Below are 10,919 nucleotides of genomic sequence, written 5' to 3'. Positions count from 1 at the left end.
GTTTCTGGGCACTTCCCAAAGTCCCCACCTCCAAATATCATCAAAGTAGGGACCAGGGTCAATATATGAATTTGGAGGTGGGGACACACAAGCATAGTTCAGACTCTGAACGCTTTGTTTCTCTTTCTATCTCATCCCCCTCTCAATCCCAGAAGTAACCATTATTTCAATTTTCAAAAATCATTCCCTTGACCTTTATCATTTTGAGACAGAAAGGAAGATAGATAATATCTCCAATTCCAAGAAAAGTGTCTGGTACACAGAAGGTGCTCAATAAACACTGGTTGAATGAAAGAATGAGAAACTTAACTCTCTACATGAGTATAATTTATAAAAATGAAATAATTCTGATGATGGCTGATGAGCATTGTCCTGTGAAGTGCTCCTCTGTGTCAAGTAAAATAAAAACATGGAATTTCTGAGGTAAAATTAAATGTAACTTTAAAAAAAGTAATAATAGGGGCTCCTGGATGGCTCAGTGAGTTAAAGCCTCTGCCTTCGGCTCAGGTCATGATCCCAGGGTCCTGGGATCGAGTCCCGCATCGGGCTCTCTGCTCAGCAGGGAGCCTGCTTCCCCCTCTCTCTGCCTGCCTCTCTGCCTGCTTGTGATCTCTATCCGTCAAATAAATAAATAAAATCTTTTTTTTTTTAAAGGTAATAATAACTGTAGTTGGCTGATGGAACAATGGGAAAAGCATCAGACTCCGTGCCAGCAAACTTGGGCTGGAATCTGGCTCTGCCATTGCCAGCTAGTGTGCCTGTGAGCAGGGCTCAACCTCTCTTAAATTTGCACTTCCTCATCTGTAAAATGGGGATACTATCACTGTGTGGTTAATGAGAGGGATAGGTGAGTGCAGGGATGAAAAATGCTCCGGAGAGTAAATTAAAGAAAATGATGCTGTGAAGTGTCACCAATATTTAAGGCCAAGGGGGGCCTTTGCAAAATTAAGCATCTCCACATAACTTTGTTTCTCTATCTTCCTCCCAATTTAAATCTTATAAACATACCTTATTTTGGAGCATCTGGGTGGTTCAGTTGGTTAGGCATCTGACTCTTGATTTCAGCTCAGATCATTATCTCAGGGTTGTGGGATTGAGCCCCATGTTGGGTTCTGTGCTGAGTGTGGAGCCCCTCTGGGATTCTCTCTCCCTCCCTCTCTGCTCTTCCTCCCCCACTCACGTGTGCACACTCTCTCTCTAAAAAAAATAAATAAATAAATAAGTAAACAAACTTCATTTTTTTAAAAAAAGCCATCCATTTTCTCTAATGAAACTTCTCAAGCAACAGTACTTAGTTTTATTTTATTGAGATATACCTCATGCAGTAACATTCACCGTTCTAAAGTGTGCAATTCAGTGGTTTTACTCCATTTACAGCCTGTGTAACCATCATCACTCTATCACCCCAAAACATTTTCATCACCAATTAGAAGTCGCTCCCCATTTCCCCCTCCCCTCAGCTCCTGGCAACCTCCAATCTGCTTCTTGTTTCTGTGGATTTGCCTAGTCTAGACATCTCGCATAAACAGATTCATACTGTGTGGCCTCGGGTATCTGACTGCTTTCACTTAGCGTAATGATTTCAAGGTTTATCCATGTTGCAGGACTTATCAGTACTTCATTCCTTTTTACAGCTGGATGAGAGTCCATTGTATGGACATGCCGTGTTTTATTTACCTGTTGCTGAGTTTATGGATATTTGGGGGCGTTCCTATCCTTGGGCTATTATGACTAACGCTGCTATGAACATTTGTGTGCAAGTGTTTTGCGTGGACACGTTTCCAGTTCTCTCGGGAATCCCTCCAGGAGCGGAGCTGCTCTAGTTCAACTTTCCCAGGAACAGCTGATGGGTTTTCCGCAGCAGCTGCCCCTTTTCACAACCCCGTCAGCAATGCACGAAGACGCCAATTTTTCCACACCGTCACCAATAAGGGTTTATTATTTCTAGAATCACCCTTCATTTGACCTCACCAACACTTTCTCAGTGATATTGGTATTGCCGGCCTGGAAACCACTTAAATTAAAACACAAGTTTTCGAGGTGACGCTCAGGTATTAATAAAATGACTTCAGGGTACTGTTTCTAATCTTTCCTGGGAGAGAACAGCCAGCTTTGCGGCTGCCTCGCCCGAGGAGAGGAGGCGGGGACTCCACTCACCGTCACCCTGTTTCGCACAGAATCCCAGAATCCCGGGAGGAAAAGCTATTTTAGAAACAAATCCCTTAGGCATTTGTCTTGAGGGAACAGTTTCCTGGAGTAGAAATAAAAGTAGCCTTTGACTAGCTCTTCACGTGCATTCCACGTCATTTCACTTTATACTCAACTCGTAATCTCACGGGTGGGCAGTTTCGCCGAAAGAGAACGTCGGCCCCTTTGTGCGCAGGCGCACACCCTCAGCCCTCCCTCCGGCCCCGCCCCTCCAGGCTCCACCCTCCGCCGACACGCCCCCTCCCCTTGAGCACCGGGGCTGAGGGGCGGGGAGAGAGCTGTGAAGGAGGGCCTACGACCAATCCGCTTGCGTCTTCGGGAGGCGGTCCTCTGCACTGGCAGATTAAGGCTGATGATGTACTCATGGTCCAATCCGCATTCCGGGGGCGGGGCTAAAGGCCAGAGGCGCAGGGCTGGAGGGGACCTCCTGGTGGAAGCACGTGACCTGGGTCTGGAGCCGGAAGCTACCTATCTGATAGGGAGCGCCCCCAGCACCTAAGGCTGCGATGGTGAGTGAGGACGCATGCGCGGGAGTGAGCGCTAGGGGTTCTGCAACCCTGTTCCCCAATCTCTTTGGTTCCCCAGACTTGGGCCTGTACTCCGCCCTTACCTCCTATCCACCCCGGGACGCAGAGAGAATAGAGATGGGAGGGGAGGCGACGTAGAGGGCTGAAGAGGGATCTGTGCGACGGTGTTTGGGCGCTGGGGAGTAGTCTCCGGGGGTGGGGCCGGCCACCGGGGGAATTGGGAGATGGGGCGGGTGGGGGGAAGGGAACAGCGGAGCTGCGGAGGTCAAGGGAACCCAGGGTCAGAGGGTGAGAAAGTGGGAAGCTCAGCAAGATGAGTGTTGAAGGCTTTGTAGAGGAGAGGGTCTGGAAGGGCCATAGCTGGGGAAAGAGAAGGTTTGGGGGGCCTTGTCAAGCGAGACTTGGGTTTGCAAGTGAAGACCATCTAGGGCCATCCCGGCATGCTTCTGACTAATTGCATCTTTACCCACTAGACTTCTGCACTGACCCAGGGGCTGGAGCGAATCCCAGACCAGCTTGGCTACCTGGTGCTGAGTGAAGGCGCGGTGCTGGCGGTGCGTTCTGGGCAAGGGAGGGGGTCCACCAAGGACAAATGGCCCTGTGATCTCTTAACATTGCCGGGTTTAGCCCGAGTTGTCTCTATTCTAGGTCATAGCTAGGCAGAGAGTAAGCTTTCAGTAACTAATCAAATCGCTGGAATCATACTCTAGTAACTTCTGAGTTGAGAGGTTTAATGACTTTAACAAAGTCAGACAACTAGTTACAGGATTGTTGATAACTGATATTATCCAAGTTCTCTTGAATAGGTCTCTATTTGGTATTTATTTAAGAGGCTATGAATTTTGTTTCATAGTACAATACAGTGTTTAGCTTTCTAGAAGTTTTTAATGGAGCTGGAGAGACAAGGCTTAAGGATAAAAGTTGAAAGCAATGCAAGTCGTAAAGACTAGTGAAGGAGATCAGAAAATGGATTCAACCTTTGTGTTGTAACTTACATTATAACAAGGAGACTCTTGGAGGAGGTAAGAATTCATCTGGGCAGTCGGTGGTGAACAGGCAGAAAAGGAGAGTACTCAGAGTTGGAATGGTGGGACTATATTGAAAAGATTTGGAAAGGTTTAGAAGAGGATATGGTAAGGAAAGATCTCATTGTGGAGGACTTTCAAGGCTTGGTTGACACATTTGGGTTAATCTTGAGGGTAATGGGAGCTTTGAAGGGTTTTGAACAGAAATGTGAGCTAAAGAAAGAATTGAGCAAGATTATTCTATCAGGTGTGAAGATAGAAAGGGTGGGGACTCAGAAGTAGGGGGAGCTGCTGCAAAGATCTAGGTATGAGACAGACATGGTGGCAGTGAGGAGGAACAAGGAGAGAAGAAATTTTAAAAGAGTCAGTATATCTTGATAATGACTAGAGACAGGTAATTGGAGGAGATACTTCTCCATCTAGTAAGACTTTGAACCCAAGCCTAGAATGATGGTGCTTTCAGAAACAGGAAATTAAGAAAGAAGTTGACTAGGGAGGGGTGAGGTAAGGAGATTTTGATGGCTTTAGACATTTTGATACAGTATGTATTGCCAGGAGCTGTTCTGAGCATCTCACCAATAACAGTTCAGTGTGATCCTCACAACAAGCCTATGGATAGGAACTTGTCCAATTAACAGATGAGAAGATGGAGCTACAGAATGTCCTAGAGAGCAAAGGCGACTGAATGTGACCTAGTTGCGAGGTCCTTGTTAAGGAAGTTGGGAGAGGAAACTCTGAGACAATCACCAAAAGAGGAAGCCTAGGCCACAGCCACATCATTACCCAAGGGCTAGGTACTACGGAAGGGCTCAAGGACAAAGAGAATGTTCGTTTATGTTTCAGAATGTGCAGGCAAGGCAACAAGTAAACAGGAAAAGAAGGGGTCTTGAACCTGTCAGTGCTGGGTGGGCACAGATGTTTGAGAATGGTTTTATCAAGTGGGGAAAAGGGGAGAAATCACGTTTCAGCGATTAAAAAAGAATGGTCGGTAAAGAAACGAACGAGGGTCACTGCTCACTGGGGGAAGGCCCGTACTGTAGGGATGAGAAATAAGATGGCACCAGGAGGGGCAACAGTATCATAAAGTTTCAGGTTTGTTTTCCCCAAAATAGGGGTGACCTTAGGGGTACTGGAAAATGGAGAGGGAGAGGTTACAAATGCTAGAGCCAAGGTGACTGTTCCTGGAATTCTTTCCCAATTCTGTTCCCTAATTTCTGCCATCCTTCCTCCTCCCTCTGCATGCAGTCATCTGGGGATCTAGAGAATGACGAGCAGGCAGCCAGTGCCATCTCTGAGCTGGTCAGCACAGCCTGTGGTTTCCGGCTGCACCACAGCACAAACATACCCTTCAAGCGCCTGTCAGGTGAGCCTCAGCCCCTGCCCCTGGTGGTGGTGGTGGTAGGGGGTGGGGGTTATTCCTAGAGGCTTCTCTTCTCAGGGGGAAAAAAAAAAAGTCCATCTCCTGCTAACCTCCCACCATCCCCCCTGGGGTTCCTGGTCCCTTTGGGATTCACCCCTGCATCTGAACGATGAGAAAGCATGAGAAGGAAGGGGAGGTAATGGAGCCCTCGTACCTTGAACCACGGAATGCCTTTGGCTTCTGCTCCCACCAGTTTGTGTGACCCTATAGAGGCCATTGTACCCCCACTAACTCTGTGCTCCCTTCCCTCTCCCGGGTGGGGGAAGGTGTGTCTCTTCTCCAGTGGTCTTTGGAGAACACACGCTGCTGGTGACCGTGTCAGGACAGAGGGTATTTGTGGTGAAGAGGCAGAACCAAGGCCGGGATCCTGTTGACGTCTGAGCCGCCAGAGGCCCGGGGGCTGAGGTGGATTGGGTCTATGGGCCTCTGTGATGAGGAAGACGCAAACCTCCTCCAGCTCTTTCTTGGCTTTCTGCTTACCCACCTCCCCACCCCTACCTGGAAGGGCAGAGGCCTGGGGACTTTGCACTGTGTCAAGGAGAGTGAGGGCAAGAGGTTCTGCCTCTTCCCTCCCTCCCTCCTAATAAACATAAGTCTGATATCCCCAGCCCAGGGATGTGTGTATGAGAGAGTGTGAACTTGCCGGGGGATGGGGGGGGAGGTTATACCCCAAGTCTGTCTTCTAGGGAGACAAGTTGTGTATGTGGGCCCCGAAGGTGAGGCAAGGCACGTGGGCCTATGAACTGGCAATCAGAGGATAATATGGTAGGAGGGGAGCTGAGGGGAGCTGTTTGGTGTGCCTCCGGTAGGGAACCCCTCTGAGCCCCTGGGTTCTCTGCTCCTGCCACCAAGAGACAAACGGAAGTCGTTCTTCTCCTTCCTGAACAGGTATTTAATAGTCTTATTTCAGTTGGAAGCAGTAGTTGGAGAATAAGTTACAGGAACAGACAGATCCAAAAAAAAAAAGAAAGAAAGAAAAGATAACCCCACACAACTTAAAGTGCTTCAGGCTGCAAACGTAAACATGAGGGGCAGGAGGAGGCCACCTGGCTATCTCCCCTTTCCCCTGAGACAGGAGGGTCATTGTCGAAGTCCCTTTACCATCACCACCCTCTAATCTCAGCCCTGCGGGTGGGTGGGAGGGAGGGAATGTCAGAGGCAGGAGAGACAACTAAATAGGAACAAGGAATACACTCTGTAAACTTAGAAACAGGGTATAGGGCGGGGGGCAAGGGAGCTCTTGGAGCCCCTGCCATGGCCTCGGGGTGGGGCCAGCCCCCCCCAGGGAGTCGGGGAAATACTGTTGGCTTAGTGCTGTAGCCATACCCGCCCATTTCACAGCTTCTTCCCTGTCCCTCATCAGCAGACACAGACAGGCGGCCCTGTTGGGCCTCCTCATCCATGGTGGGAGGCATCCCAGGGGAGGCACAGTCTGGAGTGAGGACCCCCTCCAGGGGCTTTCGGTTTCTGGGAGTGTTAAGAGGGAGGAGAGCCTGCCCGGTGCTACTTGACAGGTTCCACCACCAGGACCTTGCACTCACGCTTGGCAATCTTGTCCAGAGAAAGCACAGCCTTGTCCGGGGGCAGGTAGAGGGGGCGGCCCACAGGGGAGGCCACAGGAGGCGTGATGGCTCTGCGCTCCATCACGCTGCCCGACCTGGGGGAAGGCAGAGGCTGTGGGGCTCCGGTCAGACCCCAGGACCCTTTCCTGCTCCTGCTCCAACTCTAGCCTCTACTGAAGCCCGTGGCACCCCTCCCACACTTCCGTACCTCATGAGGTGGCTGCGGGAGGGCTGTTGGTGAGAGAAGGACTGAGAGCGGCCCAGGCTGGCCTGGTGTCTCTCCACCAGGTCCCGGACAGCAGGACTGCTGGGGCTGCTCTTTCGAGAGAGGGGCCGGGCCTCGGGCGGAGGGTGGGACACACTGGCGGTGAACTGCAGCTTCAGTTTCATGTGCTGGCTCAGCTGGCGCGGGGAGACACAAATCAGCGCCCCAGCTCAGCCTCCCGGCCCCCGCCTTCCTTTCCCATCACTGTCCCCACTTGCCCTGCCGGCGTGGGACTGTAAGTCCACCTTCCCTCTGTCCCCACTGTTCCATACCACCCGAGGCAGGTGGCTCTGACTCCTCCCACCCTGACATTCTGCATAACCCATCTCGCAGTCCAGCCCCCACCCCTGGTCCACCTCGAAGAGCCCCGTCCTCAGAGCCTGGAAGGCCACACTGAAGGTGAGCGCGCTGCCCTTCCGGGAAAAGCCCAGGTTGTTGAGGGGCGTGTGGCAGACAATGGAGTCCAGGGCTGCCTGCATGGCCCGGCGCTCCTCCTCACACAGCTGCTTTCCTGGAAGGGGTGAGACACAGAGACAGCCACCAGTAAACCCATCTGTACGGTCGCAAAGGGCTTTCGCGAGCACAGTCTCATTTGACCCTCAGACTCGCTCTGTGGCGTAAACTGGGTATGTGTTATTTTTTGCTGACGTGTATAAATAACAACCACTAATACTTACAGTGTGCTGACGTCTGTTCTAACCATGTCACTTACGTTAACCATTAAGTCACCGTAACAACCCCATGAGATACTATTTCCCCATTTAATTTAATTTATATTTTTTAAAATTTTTATTTATTTCTTTGACACAGAGAGCGAGCACAAGCAGGGGAGCGGCAGGCAGAGGGAGAGGGAGAAGCCGGCTCCTGGCTGAGCAGGGAGCCAGATGCGGAACTCGATCCCAGGACCCTGAGATCATGACCTGAGCAAAGGCAGACACTTAACCGACTGAGCCACCCAGGCACCCTATTTCCCCCATTTTAGAGAAGAGGAACCTGAGTGAGGCTCAGAAAGATTAAGTAACCTACTTAAGGTCACACAGCTAGTATATGGGAGAGGCAGAAATCAAAGATACCAGGGAGCCCAGATCCAGGGTCAATGCCCTTAAAATCACTGGCCCACTGCTTCTCTAAGCTTTCCATTGGTGACACTATGGAGACCACCCAGGTACAGGGCTGAAGTTGCCTGCCAAAAGCCACCCACCTCCATGACTTCCTTTCCCCTCCTCTTTTGGGACAAGGTCCCAGAGTTTGACAGCCCACCTACCAGCCTGTGCGTGCTCCGGGGTCCACACAAGCCTCACAGCAAGGAAGTCTTGGAGATTGTTGAGCAGTGTGTAGGTGACCGTGAACCGCTCATAAGTCCGAACAGGGGACTCACAAGAGGCCGTCATCACAAAGCATGGCCGGTCCAGGCGGATGCTGGGCAGGCTAGAAGCAGTGAGAAAGGGAAGCCGGGCGTGTGGGAGGGCATGTGTTCCGAACAGGTGAATGGGATGGTGCCCAGCAGGGAGTCCAACAAACTCACCGGTAGTGGGTGTAGATGCTCTGGGTGAAGGGCAGCTTTGGGGTAGACCACTGAACCACAGCAATCAGGGGAACTTCTAGGCCCTGCAGGAGAGACAAAAGGAAACCTCATGTGTATCTGAGGTCCCCTTCCGTCTTTTGTCACCCCCTGGCCTTTCCCTCCCACTGCTTTTTCTTTCTTTCTTTCTTTTTTTTTTTTTTTTTTTAAAGACTTCATTTATTTGACAGAGATCACAAGTAGGCAGAGTCAGGCAGAGAGAGAGGGGGAAACAGGCTCCCTGCTGAGCAGACAGCTCGATGGTGGGGCTCGATCCCAGGACCCTGAAATCATGACCTGAGCTGAAGGCAGAGGCTTAACCCACTGAGCCACCCAGGTGCCCCTCCACTGCTTTTTCTTAATCTTGCTCCTTGAGCATACCAGCCTCTTATGCTCACCTCCTTGGCCCCTTGAGGGGGTTGCTCACCCCCTCTCAGCTGAAACAGGAAGTTGTGTTCCTCCAGGGCACTAAGCGGGCAGGGGAAGCAGCCAGAGGTACCAGGGAGCCGGCAGAAGGAACCCATGGAGACTTCCCCAGATTGGTGACTAGTTCAGCAGAAAGAGGGACAGAGCTTGATCTTTTCATGCCAGAGCTCTTGGCCCTGCCCCAATCCCTACTTTGCAGCCTGGCCCCCCTCCTCAGGACCTCACCAGACATTGTCCACCAGCAGCACAGAGCCGTCGGGCATGACAGGTAGATAACTAGCATTGAAGTTTGGGAGAATACGGATATCCCAGATGGAAATTTCCTCCTGGGAGGAGCTGTTCAGCACTGTTGGAGGAAACCAGCTCAGCTCAGCTAAGAGTACCGGGACCCTTCAAGTCCCGACTTTACCCCTCCAAAATGGACTGATCCCCACCAGTATGCCCAGAGTAACTGCCACCCAGTCAATGACCTTGCTGCTACCAAAGACCTGAGCCATAGATCTCACCCTTGAGCACGGTCAAGTGTTTTCCAGCCACAGTGAACTGGCGGCATTTCAGAACCGGAGGGGGCAGCAGAGTCAGCAGGGTGCTCACTGCAGGAGAGGGCCCAGGCAAGAACCAATGAGCTGGGCAGAGACCTCACCTCCAGCCCACAGCTCTGATCTTCCTCTGCTCCCAGGATCAGGCACTTGCCAGTATCACCCCTCCATTCTGTCCCCCAGATTCCAGACTCTAGCGTTTCCTCTCTGCATTCTCCCCACCTTGGGCCTTGAAAGCACTCTGCTCGCCCCGGAAGGTCTCCCCAGGAGATCGGGTCTGCAGCAAGCGCAAGTAGCCTTGATCTCTGACTTCTGGTGCCTCAACCTCCCGTTTCCACACAGTCACTACAATCTGAGCACAGGGGACACAGGACCTCGGTCAAGAGGAGAGACAGCTAGCCCAGCCTTTGAAAGGGAGTTGAATTAGGACAACAGCCCCACCCCTTGCCAGTCTTACCTTGGCCTTAGGTGTCCCTGGGGGCAGTCTATCCAGTGAAACTGTGAGTGGGAAGATGACCTCATCTGTGGACACAATTGGTTCCTCCACAGGCAGCTGGGGTTTGTGAAAGGGGTTAAGAGTGCAGGAGAGTCAAAGAGGCAGCCTGCGCCGTTCCCTTTAAGATGTGATGTTCTCGGTTCTTCTTGGCCTCTGCTCTCCTCCGTCACCTGCCTCCTCAGGCCCCCAGCGTCCATCCCCTCCTGTCTCTGGAGCCCAGCAAACCGCCCCTCCGCCCTGTGCCGTGTCACCCCAAGCTCCTCACCGTGGTCGCTCCCCCTGAGGTAGCAGGGCCCGGGCCGTGGGTGAGGAGGGGGCTGCAGCCTCGAAACAGCACCCCACCGCCAGGATCCCCGCCCCCTGGGGGTTCGGGATCCAGGTCTGCGGAGCCACCGCCCCCGGGCGCCCCGCCTCCCGCGCTGACCGAGGCCAGGGCGGCCAGGGCGGTTGCCAGTTCTGCCCAGGCCCCTCGGGAGCCCAAGCCCCCGCCGCCCCCGGCGCCGGACCCCGCGCCCCCCCGGCAGCGCAGCACCAGCAGGAAGCGGACAGTCTCCCCCAGGTAGAGATGGTTGCGCCGGGGCAGCGCCCGGTACCGGCCCGGGTCCCCCGCCAGCTCCGCGCGCGGCGGCAGTGGCACCGCCGGGAAATACATCGAGTAGTCACACTGGGACTCCATGGGGCGGCTAGGACGGCGCGGGCGGGGGGCGAGGTGGGCCGGGGCGGAGGAGGGCGAGGGGGCCGCTGGGGCGGGGCCCGGGAGTCCCGACACCCGACCGGTGCTGCGCGCGTCCGGGCCGGCCCGGAAGACCAGCCGGGGCCCGGAGCCGGGGCAACGAACCCGGAACCGAGACCCCGCAGGGCCGGAACCGGGCTGCTGGGCCGATTGACTG

General features: G+C 53.1%; 2 protein-coding genes across 5 annotated transcripts; one reads left to right on the top strand and one right to left on the bottom strand.

Annotated features, from left to right (window-relative positions):
• The first annotated feature begins 2,574 nt into the window (after nt 1–2,574).
• On the top strand, nt 2,575–5,787 carry LAMTOR4 (late endosomal/lysosomal adaptor, MAPK and MTOR activator 4). Of its 3 annotated transcripts, none has more exons than XM_047713048.1 (4): nt 2,575–2,717; nt 3,209–3,289; nt 5,006–5,123; nt 5,464–5,787. In XM_047713048.1, exons 1-4 carry the CDS (start codon nt 2,715–2,717, stop codon nt 5,559–5,561), a joined length of 300 nt encoding a protein of 99 aa, XP_047569004.1. In that variant the 5' UTR covers nt 2,575–2,714; the 3' UTR covers nt 5,562–5,787. The 3 variants fall into 3 exon arrangements, with proteins under 3 accessions (XP_047569004.1, XP_047569006.1, XP_047569007.1); XM_047713050.1 differs by having other exon boundaries at nt 5,447–5,787; XM_047713051.1 differs by lacking the exon at nt 3,209–3,289 and having other exon boundaries at nt 2,654–2,717.
• Nucleotides 5,788–6,051: 264 nt separating this feature from the next.
• Nucleotides 6,052–10,895, bottom strand: TRAPPC14 (trafficking protein particle complex subunit 14). Of its 2 annotated transcripts, none has more exons than XM_047713038.1 (11): nt 10,295–10,895; nt 9,991–10,086; nt 9,756–9,885; nt 9,501–9,587; nt 9,220–9,340; nt 8,967–9,114; nt 8,533–8,615; nt 8,272–8,435; nt 7,364–7,518; nt 6,951–7,144; nt 6,052–6,837 (listed from the first exon to the last, which is right to left on the bottom strand). In XM_047713038.1, the coding sequence occupies exons 1-11, from the start codon at nt 10,703–10,705 to the stop codon at nt 6,684–6,686; spliced, it is 1,743 nt and encodes a 580-aa protein (XP_047568994.1). In that variant the 5' UTR covers nt 10,706–10,895; the 3' UTR covers nt 6,052–6,683. The 2 variants fall into 2 exon arrangements, with proteins under 2 accessions (XP_047568994.1, XP_047568995.1); XM_047713039.1 differs by having other exon boundaries at nt 10,454–10,895.
• Between the last annotated feature and the right edge of the window lie 24 nt (nt 10,896–10,919).

This window comes from Lutra lutra, chromosome 18, assembly GCF_902655055.1.
Source record: "Lutra lutra chromosome 18, mLutLut1.2, whole genome shotgun sequence".
Classification (NCBI taxonomy): Eukaryota; Metazoa; Chordata; class Mammalia; order Carnivora; family Mustelidae; genus Lutra; species Lutra lutra.
This window is presented reverse-complemented; position numbering and strand designations above follow the sequence as displayed.

Excerpts from the sequence above, each read along its gene's own strand:
- LAMTOR4 (XM_047713048.1), top strand. Across the intron at positions 3,290-5,005 it reads GTGAAGGCGCGGTGCTGGCG|TCATCTGGGGATCTAGAGAA; the intron begins GTGCGTTCTGGG and ends CTCTGCATGCAG. Across the intron at positions 5,124-5,463 it reads ACCCTTCAAGCGCCTGTCAG|TGGTCTTTGGAGAACACACG; the intron begins GTGAGCCTCAGC and ends TCTCTTCTCCAG.
- TRAPPC14 (XM_047713038.1), bottom strand. The coding sequence starts at position 10,705 with ATGGAGTCCCAGTGTGACTACTCGATGTATTTCCCGGCGGTGCCACTG. Across the intron at positions 10,087-10,294 it reads CCTCAGGGGGAGCGACCACG|CTGCCTGTGGAGGAACCAAT; the intron begins GTGAGGAGCTTG and ends CACAAACCCCAG. Across the intron at positions 9,341-9,500 it reads ACACTTGACCGTGCTCAAGG|TGCTGAACAGCTCCTCCCAG; the intron begins GTGAGATCTATG and ends TTCCTCCAACAG.